The 23,868-nt window shown below is 33.9% G+C and overlaps 1 protein-coding gene across 1 annotated transcript in view; it reads right to left on the bottom strand.

Annotated features, from left to right (window-relative positions):
• The window catches only part of LOC126866389 (uncharacterized), a 73,195-nt gene that overhangs the window by 1,156 nt on the left and 48,171 nt on the right, over positions 1-23,868 (bottom strand). Inside the window, exons 4-6 of the mRNA XM_050619914.1 lie at positions 17,619-17,791; positions 3,698-4,659; positions 63-2,753 (exon numbers count right to left, since the gene is read on the bottom strand). Coding sequence (XP_050475871.1) covers positions 63-2,753; positions 3,698-4,659; positions 17,619-17,791 — 3,826 coding nt within the window. The remainder of the gene's footprint in view (positions 1-62; positions 2,754-3,697; positions 4,660-17,618; positions 17,792-23,868) is intronic.

The following is a 23,868-nucleotide window of genomic DNA, read 5'->3' as shown; positions in this document are numbered from 1 at the left end:
ACAAGCATTAACGATACGTTATTTTTCTAAATAAATTAAAATAAAAAGTAAAGGGTACGTACACCTTCAGCTGTGCAAACGCAACTAGTACAGGGTGTAGGGAAGCCAGACTCTCCAAGAGCTACGTTTCTTCCTCCGATTTGACAACCGTGCCTCGTTTCTCTCCAAGCTGACAGGTCCATATGTGGCATAGAACCGCAAGGAACTCGTGGATTTAGGAAATTGCTTGGCAAATCAAATGCCGCTCGTTGCATCTCGTTATGCTCGTCCATGTTTTCACACAAAACTTTAGACAACGTAGTTTTCCGAATTGCTGCGAGTTGATGCTCAGTGAATCGGATGTTGGGGTCGTCGGTTTCGTACCAAAATCGATCGCACTTTCTCGACTGCCTAAACTGTATCGCGATTATGCAAGCGAACGTGGGTCCTACGAGTCCACCTTGAAGAGGTCTTTCGCTCATTCCGCCAGGGAACAAATCGATGTCATCTACTGATGTGTAGATTCGTTTCATCCGAGCTATAACCTCTGGTGCCATTTCCCTAGACAAATCTTCGAAAGTGGTAGCTCTCTTCAGATTACATAGAGCTCTATAGTTATTGTACGACGGTATACCATGATCCCTGGCACGCTGAATATTCAGCGCAACAAGATCGATTCCAGAATACGGAATCCCACGAATTTCAAATAAATGATTGGTTACTTCTCCGGTTATAAATTGATCCAAGGTTTCCATAGGAGTGGCCACCAATCCGCGTGTCATTTCATCCATCATACCGTTTTGATACAGCATGTCCGGATCAAAGAACCCATCTCTCAATAAAATAGAAGGTTCTACATTTTGATAATTACGATCCATCCTAGGTAAATGAGGCCTCAAGAGCGAGTGACCAATTCTATAAGCAGCAGAAGCGAATTCAGTAAGCACGCTAGGATTGCATGTAGGTGAATATTCTTTGTAATAGCCTTGAGGTAGGAGCTTTAATCCATATAGAGTGACTGCATTCCAACCGAGGATTCGCGGAAGAAACTCGTTATACGTAATATGTTGCAACATGGCGCTGATTATACGACGAGAATGCTGGAAGAGTTTTTCACCATCCCAATGAGGATTCACCTGTCTTAGTCCTTCCACGATTCTGTTATGCTCTCGTATCCACATCGTATGCATAACAGTCAATCCAGGTTGTTCAGATGCCCTACCATCACCACCAATGAAACAGTAGCCCGATTTAGCTTTGCACTCTGGATGCGTGGGAGATTGTGGCAAAAGGTCCTTATTTCCTCTATGTGGGCTCTGAGTGATGTTCATGCGGCCGTTAAAACCTCTCAGAACATTACAAATGCAAGTATTTTCACCGTAGATCACGGATGCATCTAAGAAACCGGTGTTTTGATTGATCTGTTCTCGAGGTCCCAGGTGCTGCTGACCTGGTAGAGATCTCATAAACGGGAAACACATTCGCGCACCGGAAGTTACGTTCACGGTGGGATAATAATGATCACCAGGAGGCACTGGGAAGGGATTGCATTCAGGATGAACCGTACGAGGAGAATCACACGAACGACAGCTTGGTATAGACTCAGCGAAACCCTTGTGAATCGGCGTCATCGTGAGATCGTGGTCCAAAAATTGGGCATACTGCATGACCATTAATGTATATCGATTATGAAGATTGGATATATCAGGGTGGATCACTGTAGAGATAACTCTGGGATTTGGTAAAGGTACTCCAGTAACAGATGTGCTTCTAGGCTTTGACACTCCATCCTCGTAGACTGGAGGAAGTAATCTCGCGAATGTTGTCAACGATTTCCCAAGATTAGGATTACGTAAATTATTGCAGTGACCTGATAATGTTCTATATGGACTAGTTGGATCGCAAGGACTGTCATCTACAGGACATTCGATCTCGTCGTGATTAGTAGGCTTCTTTTGAGATAAGAATCCAGAGATATCAACGTTTTGTAGTAAATCAGAGAAGTCATTAGTAGGGAAACCAAGGATGTTGTCTGTAGTATCGAAGATCTGTCGTTTCCTACGTCTCAAGCCATGAATACTATTCAGAATTTCATTAGTAGCTAACTCGTACATAATCGAAGAGTTGGCCAATAAAAGAGCATCTCTGTTGGCTTTCGAGAAACTGGCAGCCGTCCCAGCTGGAGATTTAGGATCTGCTATTCTCTGTTGTAACCAGGAATTGTACTCCAGTTGTTTTCTTCGGATTAGATCTGCCTCAGCTTTCTTCACAGCTGCAGCTATCAAACTAGGACTGAGTTCTGGAATAAATTCTGGAATCACAGATCTGCTGCCAGTTACCACTTCTTTGGTAGGCTCTGGAAGAGGTTCTTCTCTCCATGGAGCTATATCAAGTACACTGTGTTGATCGCAATTAATTCTAGCATTTAAATATGGATCTTGCTGGATAAATGCTTTTGGCTGAATCCTCTCGATTTTCGTGTTGCCGCAGAGAATACCAGCTAAAGAAACTTTTCTAATTTCGGCCAATTGAGCTGCAGTCAATCCGGAAGGCGGGATGTCGTTCTCATACCAGAATCGATCAGAGTTCCTAGTTTTGATGAATTGTCTCTTTAAAAGGCATTCGAACGTTGGGCCGACTGTTGCACCCCTTCTGGGAATTTCTAAAATTCCACCAAGAAGAAGGTCGATGTCTTCTACCTGTGAATACATGGATTCCAATAGCTTCACGTGCGTGGGGTGCATAAAATGTTCCAAATCCATGAAATTTTGGAGCTGCAAAAAAAAAAAAGAAAACGCACATTTTCATAGTATCTTTTGTCTTATTTTGAAGTTTAAAATAAAATATTTAAAATATTAAATGTTAATTAAATCTAAATATAATTGTCTCTTCAGATAAGTTTATCATTTTCTATAAGTAATTCTCTCAATGAGAAAAAAACTCAATGTAACATACAAAAAGGATTAAATTTTTATACAACACATATTATATAAAATACGAAATAATTAAGAATTTTATGCTGAAAAAAGATATAGATATAAGCATCATATTTTATAAATTATAATTTCATTATTAAACTAAATTTTCATAAAAATATAAGTAATATCAGATCGACAATAATTTAAATAAAAGACAGAAGTAAAATTCAGATTAGTAATGGGCAATAAGTCTCTAGTTCAACTTTTAGAATCTAGAATACATAGGATCCAGTGATTGTAATCTTTGTTAAAGCAAATCTTCTTAACATATATATTTCAAAATGAAACGAAAAATCTATACACGAATAATTACAAATGAGTCTAAATTTATATTTTAATACGTTCTAAAATCTATTCTTAGACCAATCTGCCAATTTTATGTTGTCATCATTTAGAATCTTTTTTAAGGCTACAGAAAAATGAAAAATTGTAAAGATAGATTATTAAGGACGTATTAAATATAAAGAAAACGCTAACTCTATGTATACGTATAAACTAATAGTTTTGGGATAATACCTATTCGCGATATAATGTATGTATTTTATTATTTGCATTTTAACCACGATAATTTAATTCTGATTGAACAACACGAACAAAACATAATAAAATATAAGAAACGGTCAGTCACTATCAGACATATTATGCAGTGCACGAAACTTACATTTTATAAAGTTATTATGAGGTGAAAAATTTTAACCTATAAATAAAACTCACGTATAATTAAATTGGTATAAACCTACCGTGACATTGCGTCCAGAACAATCCTCGACAAACTTGACATATCCAGGAATGCCATGATCGCGACCCACGTGTACGAAGCGTGCGTTTACATCAACGCGCGATTCGAAAGCGGACTGACTCAAATCCAGACTCACGCGATTGGCTGACGCGATCACGTGGTCTTCCAAGCACGTGGAATCGTCCATAGCGTGTTTACGCAGCGATGTCAGAGCACGGAGAGCCGCCAGCGCGACCGCATCGTACGTGCCTCCCACGTTCGAAGACGAGTACCCATTGTAGAATCCGCTCGCAACAGGCATCAATTCTGGATCCGTTCGAGCGCCTTCTCCGAGAATGCTCGGCATGTATTCGTTCAAAGTGACATGTTGAATCTGTGCGACGACCACTCGACGAGCTTCCAGGAATAATTTCGTATCGTCCCAATGCTCATTGGCCTTGGCCAATTCATCTGCTATTCGATTATGTTCGTTCAAAAGAGCAGCGTATATCATCCCTAAAGCCTTATCTTCTGTATTATTACATATTTCGCAGTGAGAAACGTCCACTTTCCCTTCATTGTACGTTCTGAGCCGATGTAATTGTTCGTCTGTTGGTCCATAAATGTGGGAACCATCTAAGTACGCCGATGCTCCATTCATCTGTTCTCTGGTTTCGAAGTTACATTTGTGCACGGTCAGACTTGGTACAGAGCGCCAATATTCTATGCATTTGCCTTGTTCGTCGCGGATTTCGTAACATTCCGGGTGTCTCGCCGTTCCAGAGCAACAGATAGTTTGCTTGTTAGATGGGTGTACTGTAGATGCGATGTCTTGGAGTATTAGTTCTGACCATACACCAGACAGACTCGTTAAACCCTCGTGAGCTTCTGAGGTGAGGCGCAGATGGTTAATCAGCATTGATACTGCTTTCGTAGGAGTTGGGAGCACGTGGTTTCCGACTGACTGCCGCGGACTAGCGACACCTGATAACAGACAGTAGTTACGTTTAAGTTTGATGGTGAGACGCAAATTTGATGTTTAGTCGATTTTTTGAATAAGGTACCAAATATATGTATATATTTGGGTAAAGATAAGCTTCCAACGATTGTTTTCGATTTTTTACCATTACTTCGTTTTTCATAAGCGCCTTGGTATTTATCAACAGAAATGTACATATTCACAATTTCAACTTAATTACGCTGTAAATATATATTTATATCAAATTCCTAGTTCTACACTAATTCATCTTGTTTTCGAATTTTATATTATTATATTCTGAATTATATATTTTATAATTTCATATTTATGAAATATATGTGTAATATTAATATAAATAACATACGTATGTTATATACAGCAATAATATGGTAATATAATAATAATAATAATAATATTAAATAGTCCAGGAGAAGAATAGATCCAACGTAATTCCTGCGTATCGTAGAAAAGGCGATTAAAAGGGAATTATTACATAGATAATCCGTTTAACACGTTGACCGCTACGACACCCGTATTCGGGTATCGCTTATTTGACTACTTGCGAAGGATCGTCGTAGGTATTTGGAAAGATATTCCATAATAATAAATTGTTAATTAACAATTAATTGTAAGAATAGTTGAATTGTTATAAAATAAAAATACGAAAATGGTTTATTAAAAAAGTTATTTAGAATGTAAAACTTTAAAGCATTCTATACATAGCCGAGGTTGGTCGGGACAATTTGGACAATAAGTTGTTGTTTTCTTCAAATTCTTTTATGCCTTTGTTCGGTCCATTCGACGTCTTTTATTTGCATAACATAGTTTCCATGCGCGTCTAATGCTTCTTCCGAAATCGTTTTTCCGAACGGCGATATTATGCCGACTCCGTCGAAGACAAGGATTTTTTGTATTTTCACACAATCCTAATAATTTTGCAACTAATAATTGTCTAAATATTCTAATATTTATATTTTTCCTTGTTGCAATTCTGTAAACCGTCAAAGCGTTTACAACAGAAATTCCCAGAAAGAATCGAATGCCAAGTTTTCTGTACCATTTGATTCCTTTTCTAACCGTGGTGGCATAAGAAACCATTTGGTCGGAATAATCTATACCACACTTTCCTTCGTTATATTCGACAACAGCTAGTGGTTTTAACGTTGCGAACAAACGAAACGAAAGATCATTCTTGAGACCACCGTTTGAGCGATTCGCATTACTAAAATATCGATGGGAGCACCTGGCAGAGAACGCTTGGTACTGCTTTCTTTGAAAACACGCGTGGCAGTCAACGTGTTAAGCGAATGGTTTCATAGGAAATTTAAACAGTAAAAATTGCTGGATGTGCGCAATATGCCAATATATAAGACTATATATGTAAAGTATAGTGTATAGTGGGCTGTTTCTCTAGTTATATTCATAAAGATACGAATTTGTTTAAACATCCGCAATCTGGTTATAATAGTTATGATATGTATAACAATATTATTACTTTATTTCTTAAAACTTATTTTTACAAAGTTATTTATCAGTCAATTGTGGAATTTGTCAAATTTTTAAAATCTTAAATATTTATTTTTTAAATAGCTTTCTAAATAAGAACGGAGTTGTAAGGGACGTTACGATAAATCTGCTGGTATATTTTCACGCTATATGAATTTTATTAGCAATTTACAATAGGTCTTTTATATGGTAAATAAAATAAGAAAATGAGTGTCTCTGACATCTTTCGCAAACGTCGTGGCATACTATTTTTTAAATAACAAGCGCATCAATTATGAGTTGTCGAAACAAGCCTTGCGACAAGATGGTAGACGTGTTTTCTACATTGTATTATAGTATATTATCACACAAACGAAAGATAATTTCCTCTCTACGGAGTTTATTATGGCCGCGGTTTCCACTCTTACTTCACGGGGGTGTGCGACGTAAATCAGATTAAATGGTTGGCCAGCGCAGACTGTGATCGGCAATATCTGCGTTAAATTAAACGTTACCCAATACAGTTTATTATTCTTGGTCATATTACACGGAAAATTGATGAGTTACGGTTGCTCCGGGTACAAGAATTTATACTCTTTAACGCGACAAATTGTGTCAAATGATGGTAATTTTGCCTTTAGTATTTTCGACAATGAATAATGGAGAATCATTTAGCGTACGTAGTTGTAACCTAAAAATAGTACGGGATAATTGCGTTTCGGTGTTAAACGTGCTATGATAAATGGCGTAATAAATTATATATAAAAGTAGCAAGTTTGATTTTTTCAAATGTTGATGCTTGAAGGTAGAAAATATATTTTTAGAAGATATATATAGGCACATGTGTGCATGTATGTATACGTAGAATGTTAGGTTTTGATATTACGATATATATTGATTAATTTTTTCGTATTAGAAAAATTCAAATACTTTTTACGCCAGTTATCGCAACTTATTGTACATACTGTATTGTATTATTTATTTTCACATTTGCTTTCTTATTTTTCTTATTAGATACTCGACAAAAGTTTTGATTTTCTTCTTTTCTAATTAGCAAGTTTAAACGAACGATAGTTTCTTTAATTCAGCTAAATGTAATATTTTATTTTCAAAAAAGTATAAGAATAGTGTTGAATAACAATTTCGGATAAAATTTAATTAAATCAACCTTATTAAATTGAATTTATTTTAATATAAAAATTACTTATTATATATATATATATTTCTTATTATATGTATATACAAATATTGTTATATTTTACGTTATACTTAACATTGCAAAATTGGAAATTATTTTCGTAAATAAAGACGGAATTTGCTTGAATTATATAGGCATAGTAATCTTATATGATGCTGACAGAAAGCTTTCGATTTCTAATAAGATTTATTTGATTTGTCAAACATAAGCATTGGTCTAGAAAGTTGTAGTAAATTTCGCTATCTTTAATAACAAGTAAGATCAGGTATACTATATTAAGAAGCAGAATAGTATTCATTCAAAGTAGAAAGTTACTTTACATTATTTTATGAGGTGCCAGACTTTGAGCTGATGTCGATTGTTCAATGTTGAATAAAATTATGTAGCAACAAAAGTAATGCAATATGGTACTTAGTACTTAACGCAATTTATAACAGTAATATTTTTCAACGATAATTTTCTTAAATAATTCTAGAAACACGTTAATGTATATGTAATTCGACAAACTGATTACACGTGTACGAACTGATGTATATGAAATGATAGAAAATACTGTTATTTAGTATTAATGTCATTCTTTTTGAATGAATTAATCTTCCATAATAGCACTGAAGTTAAGATGTTACTGCTTAAGCGTTTCGATACATTACATTCCGAATCGAACATTTTTTTCGGTATTTTTTGAAAAATGTTTAAAATTTAAAATTTTTATACGGATCTATAAATACTTTTTCATATCATTACAGTCCATCCGTATTATCGATGCGACTTGTGTATCTACCACGTTCAAAGATAATCCTTTCTTTTATTTATCGGAATTTCTTTAAAAATACGCAGGTCTGAAAATAGAAAGTTCTACATCTCTCCATCTTACATCTTACATCTTCTGAATTCACTCGCGTAATATCTAGATAAACGTATAATATATAGCATTATATGTAATTTTGTTTATAATTTTCGTGCTGTTTAAACACGAGAAAACCGAATTATACAAACTGTTTGAGATTCTTTGACGTTCCTTTTTGAATATTTGTCCATTTCGGATGTGTCAGCATAAGTAACAATTCTTGCAATATTTCTTCGGACTAATGAATGTAACTAATGATCAAAAAACGAGCGGATTTATTATTCCATTAACAAAATATGCCATTTATTTCTGCACGTAGGAAGATTTATCTTTTTTTATAATAATTTCCTATACTGTTGTATTTAATTATGCAATTTGCTAACTTGATAACCTCATGTATACATTACGTGTTCTAAATCATATTCTCATATGACATAAATATTTCAATAAAAAATTCCTGATTCAGAAATTCACGATACTTGTCAATCCTTTCACTTCTGAAGAATCCTCGAATCGTCTTCTTGCCATATATTATTAGATTGGTGGGGAAGTAATGTCGGTTTTTGACCGTACCAAGAAAACCGGTCTTAGATGGATCATGCACCACAGTTTAAAATAAAATTATTTTGTAAGTATGATTTTTTGTATTCATAAAGCAATCGATCTTCGTCTAAACTTAAAAATCAATGTACATCGATCAATTTTGGTAGTTGGGCATGAAACGCGACAAAGTCTGTTTTTGTTTCAATTATATGAATCTAAAAAGAGTACATACTTGAATTTCTTTCTCATCCCCTCTATTCTCTAAACATGGCACTATCAGACTATCATTAGTTTCGGTCAATACAGAATTATTTAAATAGATGAAATATAAAAAAATTAGTTGAAATCGAACATCGTATACCATTGTTTAATATCAGAATCAGCTTTTTTTTATGAAAATGGTACAAGGAAGCGATGGTACAATCATAGAAAATAATAGATATTAGGTAAGGTGCAAAAGTAGCACACAGTGCACGTAATACGCAAGAATATACAGGGTGGTTGGTAACTGGTGGTACAAGCGGAAAGGGGGTGATTCTACGCGAAAAAAAGTCGACAATATAGAATAAAAATTTTTCGTTTGAGGCTTTGTTTTCGAGAAAATCGACTTTGAATTTTCGTTCGGTACGCGTGCGGTACGTTATAACGGATCTCACTGTAGATCGTTGTCTCGATGGAAAAATTAAAAAAAAAATTTTTATTCTATATTTTCGACTTCTTTTTTCGCGTAGAATCGCCCCCTTTCCGCTTGTACCACCAGTTACCAACCACCCTGTATATTATGTTAATAATAATTGTGATCTAAATAAAATACAGTTGACTCACTTACATAATCGTTAAAATCGATATTACTTTCCTAACCCAAAATCGTCGATTCCATTGAAGCTGGCAGAAAATTCTCTGAATTTCTGGTTGCATAGAATGACTCAGATTCGCCTTAATGACGATGTGAAGCAGTAGGAAAGGAGGTCCTAACAATCCTCGAAATGTGCAACGTGTGTCGAAATTCTGTGTCATGGTTACGAATGGCTATCCGTACTCGATGAATCTCGACTTTAAAGTAGGCTGACAATGAGACACACGTGTCTTACGCGGTTACAGTCGTCTTTTTACGGTTCGATATGTCTATCGATACGCTTGTACTGACAGGATTTATGGTGACACGATGATGACGTTGAATCGACGTGTTTAATCAATCTGCCGATTGCTACGAATATTCGTCTAACGATGGGAAACGGGTGAACAGAGTTCGAAAAGTATTTCAATAAGACCTGTCCTTGCCCCTAATTAGGTTGATTCATATGCGTGTGTGGAGACAAGCATGGGAAACAGCGGCATTTAAATATTCTCGTAAATGTGTGAGACGAAACTTGGTTTACTTGTAAATGCATTTAACTACGATGCATATACAGGGTGTTCCTAGCAATTGAAGCAGCCCATGATTTTAAGAGCAGTTATTGTATAAAATATGTATGTACTAGTTTTAGGAATACCATTGCGCGGAATACAAGTTTCAAGAATCACATTGAATGGAACATAAAGTTTATTCTATGGAATATGTTATTATCAAAAAATTAAGAAAATTAAGAATATTTACTCACCCTGTACAAATATCATTTTTGTTCTCTTTCTTATTTTTTTTAATAATAAAATATTCGATAGAATAAAATTTACGTCCTATAATATTACTCCTAAAGTTTATATTCCATTAAATATTATCCGATATATGGTCGAGATCAAAAAATGATCAAAGTCGGAGGTAGCTTCCGTTTTGCCAATAGTCACCAAAAATAATTTTTACGTGTCTTTTTCCTTCGCTGAAACAAGCCATAACGTCAAAAGAGTAAAAGATAGGCAAGAATTTCGTTAGAAAAGATTATGTATGTATATGATTCGAACAATGTATAATGCGAGGCATGATGATTTTTTACTAGGAGCTGGAAACTTATCAACAATTTTAAGATGACTGTCGTATTTCTTTTTAAATCGAGCTATACATGTATACTTGGTGTATATTTAGTAACAAACAATAACTTTTTCTTCTCCTAATCGTCCTCAACAGTTACCATCTTTTGTTCGGAGATTAACACATTCTTCTTAGGCAATTTTTTCATAAACTATAATCTGGTAATAATCCTTTTGGATCGACTTGTTAACAATTATAGGCTTTAATATATCAAAATTTAATATATACGAAAAGAAAATATAGGCAAAGCTAAAACAATGACAAATGTTAGTACATCCAAATTTAAAGGAAAGGACACGTTAAGTTCTATATTAAGTTAGGACGATAGATTAATTCTTAGAATAAGGTGCACACCTATTTATTGTTAGATTTCACTGCATACACTAGTGCACTCGGGTAAGCAAATTCCTCGTTCTGACAAGTATCGAACATCTCGTTTGATGAGTCCATCATTTTAACTCATTCAATCGAACGTGTTACGTTGTACAAATTCTTGAGCCGATTGCTATTCTGGTCAACACCGACAGTTTAGCTACATGAGAGACTTTCGATTAAATCGACGCGACGAAAATACGTGGAAGCATGTACTCTTCGATGGCGATCAGAGGTATTTTGGGTCAACGCTGTTGAAAGGTAAGCGCGGGGAACCACTGGCCAGAGCACCCGAGTCACTTTCTTCGCTCTTTTCACTTTCATATTTTCGTTTGCATCTTTTTTTTCCCTGGACACAGGCGCCAACTGTCTTGCGCCTTCCCTTGCCGCGTCCAAAATCACACTTCCGATGAGTTTCATTATCCAGGTTTTAATTAACGCTTTTTGAGATTTAATCGTCGAATAAACTGACAATCGCATTAGTCGCAATGCAAATTAATTTGTTTTTCTAGAAATAATTTTTAGTAGTCACTCTAACGTTTCCTAGCGCGTTTCTTATTTATTTATGGCGTTGAAGCAGAAGATGAAGTTACTAATTAAAATGTACTATATGATAAATAAAATATACTATACTACTGCTACTATACTATGCTACGATAAATGTACTATATACTACATTAAAATGTGCTATATTTAATAGACGATAACGAACATTTCGAAAATAATTTTCAACAAACAAAATATTTTCTAAAGTATTGAAGTTATTATATATTATTAATATAATACGAATAAACTTTAGTTAATAATTTCTCTGCACTATATTGCCACAAACTGCTGAGGAATTGTTTGACACGTTAATGTGATTTTAGAAAATAATATCCAGTAGAATGAATCGCAATTTAATGTGATTTTATACTATTACAATACACATAATATAAACTGATTTTAAAAGTAAATTATCGTTTAGACATAAATTTACTTTAAAAATAGAATATTTTCGATGTAAGTTAGACTGACACGAACAGAGAATTTACAATTTATTTTTAAAAAACCTTTTTCGAAATGAAATCTTAATCTTGGTTGCGATTAATTTTAAAACAAAAAAGAAGAGATCAAAGAAGAAAGTACAAAGAAAAAGCTGGATGTAACGAATCATTCTTAGAACCGTATTGAGATGGTACATGGGGAGACTGCATATTGTGTGCGAACTGTTACGAAAAGTTTGCGGATATATTTCTAGAACCAGAGGAAGTGAACATCGATCGCGAAGCTTTTGCGAATTGTGTTAGGTTACGTTAATAATGATCGCGTATCTAATCTAACAACGTAGAAAATGCCTTTCGTACGAGAATTATTCATAATGCAGAATTATTCGTGTACGCTCATTGATGCGACTGTAACTTTCTATTCAATTTTTATCCGTAGTTTCGCTTTTCTTCCGCATCCCTAGCTGTCAAACGTTCAGCGACCCCTAGTTTTATATCTTATTATGTCTTATTACTTTACGATAAATAGCTACGTAATACATAATTCACATATTTATGAATACAGTTAAAGAAATAGGACCTGTCGTTGACCAGGGACTTGTTTTATCCACGTACACATTATAATTTGATATACGTTGTAATTTTTATGCCTTGCATATTTTATACGTTTCTGCACTCCATGCACTTTATGTTCATGTTTCAGAAATGTATAAACGTTGGCTAATATTATTAGTAAAATTTTATAAATCGGAAGTTACGTATCTTAAGTCGATATTTGGTAATTTTATTTAATTCGGTAATAAAGCAAATGAAAGTTTGCGAAAAATTCTACAAGTTACACTTTATTTTTCTATATAATTTGACGTGAAATTATAAAATTACGAATGAACAGTTTATAAGTCAGAAATTGTGAATCGCGAATTCATAGATATTATTAGGTGGTAAATCGTTATATACGAGAATTTAGATCAGGATCTAATTATTATGAGCAATTCAATTCTCAATTATAATTTAATTCCTTCTACGGTTCTTCGCTTTCGCAAGAATTTCTTCTTTTACTTTACTCTGGAACCATTCAATTCCACATCTTACGTATCATTCTATACTTGCAGTAAACTATAGTAAAGTGAAAAAGAAATCGGTTATATGGAAGTATATTTTGCTAAAATGTCATTATTCAAACATTATGTAACTAATAAACTTTCGAAAATGCCGTCAATTTTTCATCATAGAACGTTAAACTTAAAATTAGAAAGAAGGTAGTAAGAAAGTGTTACGTACCACAGCAAGATATCAAAAACCAAGAGAAAGGACTGAATTTCGTATTAAATATATATTTTTTTTCGAGATGATAAAACGCAGTTACTAATTTTCTATTTTCTTTTTTCGCGGTTATTACGGGTTCAAAAATATTTCACGAAGATTTTGATTAGAAAAATAACTAAACAATGAGATACTATTTAAGTTCATACAAATATGCAGGTACATAAAAAGTAAGATTAACGTAGTCATGCTAAGTCCGAATAGAAGTTCAAACATACCGAAGAATCAGTAAGATGCAATACAAATCAAACATCTTTGTTTGTCTAACTATTAGTAAAAGGCTGAAGATAGTAACATTTATTTCCTACGCTTCGTAAGTTCAAAAACTTCTGCATTCTCAAGCTATATCACTTTTAAAACTGAAAATGTTATTCATATTCGGATCGAAATAGCAATACGCACATAAATAATCATTTTACATCATTGAAATTAATGGGAAAAAATATAATTTTGCGGTTGTGAAGAACATATATTATACGTGTTTTTAGCAAATGGTTACTATATACTTGCAACGTGATTAATACATAGCTGTGTACAACTTTTAAGTCATTCTCAAAATACTAACTTAAACAAAAAATAGAATAATATCGGTTCAAAATTACGGGTATTTTATTCTCTTACATTATACTGTGAGAAATTAATTGAATTTTAATATAAACCTTTAATTAAACTGTTTTCAACAGTGTATATTTTATTTTTCAATCAGCTTTCACAATTTGCCAATAATATCTTCCAATCAACGTCAGTACCAATGAATTTCTCTAAAAAACCACATTTTGCAACATCGTTTCAACTGACAAATCGAACGAAGCGGTTACAGTGGCCGACAAAAATATTTGAATACTTGCTACAGAAAATTTCCATAAATTTTCATAAATTTTCATAATTGTACAATATAAATGATTTATACGTGTTATACGAAATTCTTCGAGATCTCATTAGCACTGCAATGAAACACGACTATCGTACTTACATTGCTAAAATTTGAAACGAATCTGAAAACCTATTTGGAAATTGCAAGATATTCATTACAAGCATACGCTTCGCAAAAATAAGCAAATTATTCGATTACTCGCTGTCAATTACATATCAGCTATCGACTATGTTAGTAAGCTGTATTTAACGAGACCATCTTTAGCTTCTGTTTGCAATAGAAGTCTTATACAGTGTCTTGTTACAGTGTCAATGGAATTTCAAAAAGTTTCATATAAAACACATAATATACTAATAAACATTCTCTGTGGCAAGTGTTGGAATATTTCTGCGAGCTTCTGTATATAAACCATACCGAGAGAATATGCAGGAAGAAGCGTTCGATCGCGTGTTTCCCTCGCGTAGAAAAATTCCTGATCGGAATTGTTCCGCTTTGTCGGTGAACGCGTAATAAGTCGAAGAGGACGGTGATCGCAGGTGGAATCGCTTATTATTCGCGCGGACGATGGCGCAATCGATACTCGACGAGGGACTCTCTATTTCGTTGGCTCGCCGCTCCCTCTGGCATGCTAATTCGCCGTTTCTAATCCTCGCGAGCATGCCAACGCTCGTCGAAATGGATCTCTCAGTTCGTAGGTCTAGCTCGTACGTCTAGCTCGTTCCAATTTTCACTTTCCATTCGCGATACGGAAAGTGGTTGTGACGGATCTGGGGACGATCGTCGAGAACCGAACACTCTCGAAGAATCTTTGCACGTACGCTCTCGCCCATAAATTACGGGACACTAATTACACGCTAATTGCAGTGAGATACACTTGTAACAAAATCTTCGATATATAACAATTTAGACTTTTCTTATAATACACGCGTTTCTCCTGTTACGTAAAATGTTTTAAAAATTGTATCAGCACTGTAATGAGACACGATTGTCGTGATCGTATTGGTAAAATTTGGAACCAATATAAGAGTGTGTATGGAAGTTACAAGACGTTTGTTGCAGATGTTGTTAGTAAAAAGTCGGAGAAGAGTCGTCTGGATATAATTTCTTTATTTAGAGACCTCTTATTAGTAATCTTTGTTACAAATAAATTATATCGCATTTACGTTTGTAAGGATTAACATCTGCTTTGGTTGGTTGATGTAATTGAAACTGATCTTTCTTTGATATACATTCTTTTACTAATTCGATCAATTAAAAAGTAGAGAAACGCGAAAAAGATATTTAAATATTTTCACAAACTTTCCTTTCCATCTATTGTTATCTATGCTATCTCTTTGTGACAAGTGAAAAGACAGCTAGAAAAAATATTAAGAAATTTACAAAAAATATTGCCTAATTGGTGATTTTGACTTTTGAGAGGTTCAATTAGAGAAATTTTTGGTTACAGGATGACCTGGTTAACACCACTAATTTAAGCTACTTAAGCCTGTACTAACAATAAATGTGCTAAGTGATTCGTAGTTTATAGACAGTAAGATATGCAAGATAGTACATATAATTCATATTTCAGTGTAAAAATATATTTCCTATATTTTTTTGATTGTAATTAGAAAAAAATGTTAGATGAAGAAAAAGAATGCTTGAAACGAACTATAATGTCTTACGATCGTATTTCTTTTGTAAGTACAACAAGACAGGACAAACTAAATTTTGGGTTTATAAGTTTGAGTTTGTAATTCATTTTCCGGTCATTAAAATCATTAGAAAATATACAAATTAATTAACTGGAAATTATTATCTGTCTTTAACGTATATCTTATTTAAATAAGTTTATATCTTATTAGAAATTATTATCTAACTTTAATAATATCCTGTCTTTAATCATTTTTGTGACGCATAATGTAAGTAAATTACACAGGGCGATCATTAACAAATTTTTGAAAACTATTTAATAGTTACGTAACTATTGACATTTAAAACTTTCTACGCATAATTTTTGTGATATCTTCTGTGATATAAAATATCAATAATAAATTATAATTTCTCTCGTATTTACATATAGACTAGATTTCTCAAAGTCACTTAGAATACTTCTCTCTATTTTAATAGCTTCGATTATAGTATTGTATACGAAACTTTTTTTTTACTACATATCTGTCAAAAAAAACAAAAAAATAAATAAAAAAACACAAGCTATATAATTTCACGTAAACATCTTCTTATATCAAAATAGAGGTTTTTTGATAAATTCGTAGTAAAGAAGATTTATTTTACTAGTTTTTTTCCTACAGTCTAATTATAAATATCGGATGTCATTATTAATTAACGCACCTAATTAATTTGTTAGCGTAGCAGTTGATAAATTTGGTGTAAGATTCTTCTAGTATGATTACGCATACCGAATACAACAAAAAATACAAAATTGACATTTCAATCTCATTCATCGTACATTTTATGCGAGTTTAAAATTATGCTACAGCTTGAACATTCCAAAGTATCGATTAGAAAATTTAAGAAAAACAAAAGGAACGCTATACTTTATGAAATGCGAAGAAAATGAACGAATCTCCATTTATCGATATGCATATTTTCAAGAAAAAATTTAATTATGAAATTAAATAAATAAAATTATATAAAATAGGAGTCTATAGGGAGATTGTTTTGTTTTATGTAATAAATATCATCATCATTTTATCATTCTATTCTACATTGCGTATGTAAACCACACGCATCGACATTAATTCCACTTCTATAAGAGAAAACTTAACAAATTACAATCAAATATTTCAATCGCTAAAATTTCTGAAACAAACGAATCCTTTGCAGGAATTATAAAACTCAACGTGTGTTTTCAACTGGATCCTTAAGTCGTGTTCACATTAGGCGATTAAATTGAAATGATCAAGTCGTTCATCCAAAAATAGAAGAACGTGCTATTTTCAGTTGGACAACTCTAAGTCATTTCGATTTGTTTAACATTGTGTTTGCCATTGTGTTTAACATTGTGTTTAACATTGGTGAATTTGCACAACTTAAGGTCGTCGATTGAATCGCTCGACCAAAAATTACCTAATGTGAACGAGGTCTTAGCAGCTTATTATAATGATAGATAGACCTATAAACAACTAATTATAAAGCTAACTAATATAATGTAAAATAAATAACGATAGTTGTATGAAAGTATCTAAACGTGCTTGGTCAGATTAATTTGCAAAAGATGATAGCTGTGCAAATAATATATTTTTACTGTTCTTTTTCCTCATTCTTCAAGTTAAACGTTCATGTAGCGTTCGTATTTTTTTTGATATCCGATTTGAACTATTTTATTCACGCTTCGGTATATGTATTATTCATGAACATAATTACTTACCATCAGCATATACCGGTGGCAGTAATTTCAAGAAGGGTGCACCACGAGCACCCCAAACAGGATGTCGTATATTGTTACAGGCACCAGAAGGTGTCCTATACTTGCTCGGCGGGCAAGGTCTATCCGGTATGATTCTGCAGGGAGCATCGTTCGATTCTGGCCTATTTTGGTACCTGGAAAAATCAAAGGATTTGTATAAAATAAATCTTATCAATCAAGTCCATTTTTAATTGCACGAAACAAATTGAAAAAAGCTGAACTAAATTTATTAGAACGAATCAACATAGATACAGGAAATTATTTTTGGTGTACTAATATCGAGAAAATTTGAGGAAAAGACGAATGCTAACATAAGTTACTATATATATCTTTATTTTCTACAAAGCAGAATGTATAGTTTCAAAGAAACGTTTAATTGCTGATAAGTTTATGAAAAATACTAAATGTTATAATTATTACTTTAAAACAAAACTTATGTAACGTATGTAAACCTACGATTAGTTATTAGATGTTCATTACATGTACAAATATTCAACTTTCGATCATTAGAAACAATGATAGATAATATTTCAAACATATGAGATTAGAAATAATTAATTAGAAAATTAAAATAAATTAAAATAAAAAATAATGATTCACTGTAATTCTAACAATCATAGAAATTATGGTCTTCTTTATTCACGTCAATAATACAAATTCCAATAAAAAATATTCTACGAAGAATTTACAGAATTTAGAATATACAGGGTGGTTGGTAACTGTTGGTACAAGCGGAAAATATAGAATAAAAATTTTTATTTAACTTTTTTTTTAATTTTTCCATCGAGACAATGATCTATAGTGAGATCCGTTATAACGAGACGTGATAAAATGCACGCGTACCGAACGAAAATTCAAAGACGATTTTCTCGAAAACAGTCTCAAACGAAAAATTTTTATTCTATATTTTCGACTTCTTTTTTGGCGTAGAATCACCCCCCTTCCGCTTGTACCACCAGTTACCATCCACCCTTTATATGTCGGGTTTGTCGGGTTGGCGTTAGATTTAGGGGCGCGTAGCGTATCTTCATTAGGACAAGCCATCGTAGTTGTTCAATGGAGATCATATTTACAATTATATGTACAAATGTTGATTTAACAGAGTTTGACAATCAAACGTGGTGATTAGACACTCTTGATGTTAAAGACAATGTTCTTAGGTTCAATAACGAATCCACGGTCAACGGGAAAGCTCTTTGTACAATAGAATATATTTTGAAACACAAAGTGACGTTAGCTGTGACGCACGGTATCTTTCTGACTGATTGACAAGACGATGCGTGCAAACTCCCCAAGGTGATTACAAGAATAAAAGACTGATACGATCGCATTTGTCAATTGCATATTGACCGACAAATTGGATATCGACAAAATTCCAGGCGTCGTTACTAGGCAGACCCGCGTAGAGCCGTCATTGCTCCTGCCCGGGGATTGTTTGTTAATACAGCGTGTGTCCTTCGATATTGGTACTTCTTCTGTTAAGTAAAAACGTTCATCCCGTGACCGTGGCTACGTTCGGTGACCAATTGTGTCACCTCGAGCTCAAGCCCACTGTCGCAAATCTCGGGCAAACATAATCAGATCTTATCGCAACAACTACTTCTAAGTTCTATTATTTAAGTACAGCTACAATAAATAGTTTAGACCAAAGTATCGGGGATCTTCCCAAAATTCCAAAAGAAAGGACCGATGTCCTACATCTCCGATATATATATAGTATGTATAGACGCATGCAGTTGTGACCAAAAGAGATTCTCCTTTTCATCAACCCATCACTACAAACTTCCTATCTACGGTACAATATTCTCTCCATCCCTTTCGTGCTGGATAGTCGTTTAATTTTCGCGGGTGATTGCGCAACGTCGTTTCCAAGGAAGCTAGGTATTCGCAGAGAAAACTGTAAAGCATCGGCCGAATTAAAACGGCAGATTAAAAGCACATCAGCCTGACGAAACGGCCGGAACGTTGCAGCACATATCCTGAAACCGCAAAACGTAATTACCGTTCAACCTCGTGATACCTTTCGCCGAATTGGAGAAGGTGAATTGCCCGATGCGGAAAGTGAATCGCAATTACAGTTAAATCGCGAATTATGTCGCGACACAGTTGCGAAACTCGACTTGGCTGCTACAGTTACTCGCAGAAATGGAATTATGTGTATAGCTATATATCTAGGTAATTATGAAAGTATTTGTTTAACTCTCAACTCTCCTTTTGTGAAACGTCGTTGATTGTATTTCAAAATTATATATTTCTTTGAAATATTCGTTGAAATTGAAATTAATCACGTTGAATTATTTTATGATAAAATTTAGACAGATTCGTTGTACAGAATAATTCACGTAACTGGAACAACCCATATCAGTTTTTCGACTGGAATTATTATTATTATTTTGAAATTGTTCTTTTTCGAATTTTATGAATTAAATTTAACGGTGAAACGGAAATAACATGTATACCATGTTACAATGACTTATAATACAGTAAATCAGATTTCTTGATAGGGTGTACCAAACTGTCGATTTTTCACGATTTTTCAGGCATTGCCGTTAATCTGACACAAAAATGTTTCGAATAAAAATGTTTCAATCGACTACAAATTACTATATAGGACATCCCCGAAAAGTTCTTTTTTTTTTTACAAAAACTCAGTCACTTTGTCTTTCTTAACGACATTAAGTCGAGTTTTCTGTTACGTTGTGGCGCTTCCACTGGCATAAAGAATCGAAGTACTGTTTTTATAACAGGAATTGTAATCAAATTTTACAACTGTTACCGAATACTTTGGGAAGTAACTGTATATTTGCCAGCGTTCTGCAGAGGAACGTTGAATTACGCCAAAACTTGAGCAATATTCGAGTTTTCGGAAAGTTTGCAGCAAATTTCGTTTCATATGACTCTGGCCAACGATTATTTGCTCGTAGACGCAAAAATGTGTTTGTCTTCAGTTTTTAAGCATTCGATAATGCGACGATAATATGAAAATAATGATTCAGTTTAAGAATGTGGATTTACGTTGGTAAACAGGGCTGTACGTCCAAAATTTTTTGTTTACTTGCTCGTGGTTTTAAATGGCGTTTAATCTTGGGTAACAGTGGAAAGATTAATGGTTTTTCTGCAATTAGTGATGTTTCTTGTGATTTACGATACTGTGTATTATGGAACATGTATCCCATACGGACAGTTTCGTTGTTGCAATTTAAAGAGATTTATTGTATCGAGGCCTTTTAGAGAGTTTATATTAGTTAAAGTGAAGTGTTTCGTATATTGATTGTATATGACGTTTTATACGCAATATTTACCTTGGTCCATAATTTATATCGCTGAATCGTGATATGAGAAAATACGATTATCTCATTTTGTTGAACGCTACAATAAGACTTTTCGAATAAGTCGCAGTAATTGTACGTAATTGTACAGTACAAAGTATTGTCTCGTTCAATTCTTTTCTCGCTTAATATTTTTACTCACATTCAGTATCTAATAAAAATCAAAATAGTTTCCAGATATCAACTTTGTACAAGAGCAAGTTTTGAAGAGAGTAGTAGCTTTCAATTGAATTTCTTCACTTTTATATTAACAGACAATGATGTCAGATTATTAAACAACACTTGTCAAGTTTATAATTTTTATAATTTTGTGAACATTTTGTTACAACGAAACATATTGTAATAAAAGATATAAAATGTACACCGTAACTTCCAAATGTCATGTGATTTTTATAATATTTATAAAATGGTCATAGAAATCAAACTGGTGGAATTCAGAAGCTCATACAATACCAGTAATTCTCAAGTGAAAAATTATATTCTAAAACGAGGTCTCTCTAACGATAAAACTAGATCTCAGTCAAAGTACGCCAATGTGTAATGCTCTTTACAATGAGTTCTGACAGGAATAAATAGACGTGATTGTGAGTGCTAAATTTATTATATATCGAATCCTAATTCAATTTCTTCCCATTAACAATGTTATTAACATATAGCTAATTTACTATCGTAAAGAATCAAGAGTCGTTAACAGTACCTCTAATTCTCATTCCCAACTTTCCTACAATTAATCCTAATATAAATTAATAACATAATGCACGAATCGCGAATCAGCCACAATTACAAACTAAAAAGCTCCGTCAACGAGATTAAAAAAGAAACGAAAGATACAAGACGTTCGAAAATACCATTGTTCTACTGCCTTCAAAATTCAATTCGCGTACCTTATTTCTCTTCTTCCCACAACACGTCCAAATTCAACAAACAGAGAACGAACAAACGAAGTAGCTTCGCAAAACAAGCATAAAAGGGCACTGCGAACAAAAAGGAAGTGTCGAAGGAACAGAAGAGCAATAAACGGACGTGACGAGGCTTTCCAGTAGGTCGGCCAGTCCGGCCTCCATCCTTCTTGCTCTATTTTCTTGCTTTTTCTCGCGGTAACTCTGCCACGAGCGAACTTTTACTTTCATGGCCGAGAAAAGGAGTGTCGGTTGCCGGCGCGTCCTTCCGTGGCGGCATTTCAGCCACGAGGAAGGTTTCTCGTCCGATCATTACCGGTACTATCGCCTTTCCTCGGCCACAGGAAGGTGGCTGGCCGCGCATCGACACGCGCCACATCGCACGCTGTTTGCAAACGAATATGTCAGTAGGAATAAGTCGTGCTTTTCGTTATTTTATTATATCTTATTCCCCGATCGTCGGTTTGCCTTGAAGTCTCTATATTTCTAAGGATCCTTAAGAGGGGGCTAAGGTTAATTCGTACAAAAATAAGGCACGTTAGTAGTAGAGAAAGTAGAATTGCTCATAACTTGCTGCTGGATCATCTGAAATCAAAAAATCAAAGTTCATTCGTTAGGTAACAGTTTTCCCCAGGTAACGCTGGGAGGGTTTTTTGAAATTTCAATTTCTCACTTTTTTAGATCACTTTGAAGAGACAATTAGCCGCAAATTTTCGCAAAATCGGCTAATTTATCCAAAAAAGTGAAAAATTGAAATTTCGAAAAACTCTCCCAGCGTTACCTGGGGAAAACTGTTACCTAACGAATGAACTTTGATTTTTTGATTTCGAATGATTCAGCACCAAGTTATCAGGGGCACCGCAATTCTACCCTTTTTCTGGGACACGTCCGAATAATTGCTGCCATTGCCGTATTTTTTAATATTTCTCCGTGAAAATTTTATACAATATTCTTCGAATGTCATACTTTAGTGTACTATTGGTTTTAATAAAGAGATTTTAACTGTTTCGTCACAACTAATTCACAAAAGCATGCTTTATTTTGTACGAATTAACCTTAGCCCCCCCCCCCCCCCCCCCCTTTAATAGAACGTAATCTATTTCTGGGTAGACTCTGGATGTTTATTTGATCGAAACGAAATTTGATCTTCGTGTACATTTGATACAGGAGAAGTTTCACGATTCTTACTTTCTGTGACGAACATTGGAGAAATATTTTTCTACGTGGTTTTATTTGGAAAAATGCCTAGAATGCACAATGGATAGTTGAAAAATATTAAAAAAGAATGATATACATTCATCGACGTCTGCAGTGATTTGTCTGTTGAAGCAATAGAGCCTATGTAGAGATTTCTTTCCTCCTCAAAATGTTACAAATAATCCTTTAATTCGATGCATTGAAACTTTTTATACGTGCGTAAACATTCGCAGTCTACTCACAAAAATTATGAAAATACGATGATGTTATCAATTTGTATTGTTTCAAAGACTACCACTTTTCGGTCGATATTCCTTCTTCGGATAGAAGCTGATATTTACACTGAACTGTTTTAGATGCCATACATTTTATAGAGGAATAATTTTTGCAATGGAAAAAGATCGTGAAAATTTAACGAAGATACTTCTGTTTTTCCTTCTAGTGTCCGTTAATTTCGCGAAGCTTAAAATGGTGAATTACATAACAAAATAGAGATTCTTGAAGTTTTCTTGGTAATTTTCACATTGACCAAATAATTAACGTCTTCATCGATTGCACGTCTATCTCTTTACACTGTAATATATAAATCCCAGCAATTGCGATACAGTCGGCGAGTGACAAAACAATATAAAATACAGTTAAAAACGTAGAATAAAATCTTTTCGTATGACGCTTCGTTTTCGAGAAAATTGAGCTGGAAAATTGAACTTAAACTTGGCTAATTACCGACTACGTACGAGCAAACAATCAGCAGATGATTATTCTGCATGCAAAAGATAAGTAAAA

The sequence above is a fragment of the Bombus huntii genome, chromosome 1 (assembly GCF_024542735.1).
Source record: "Bombus huntii isolate Logan2020A chromosome 1, iyBomHunt1.1, whole genome shotgun sequence".
NCBI lineage: Eukaryota > Metazoa > Arthropoda > Insecta > Hymenoptera > Apidae > Bombus > Bombus huntii.
The sequence above is the reverse complement of the archived record's forward strand: the minus strand, read 5'-3'. Positions and strand labels throughout refer to the sequence as shown.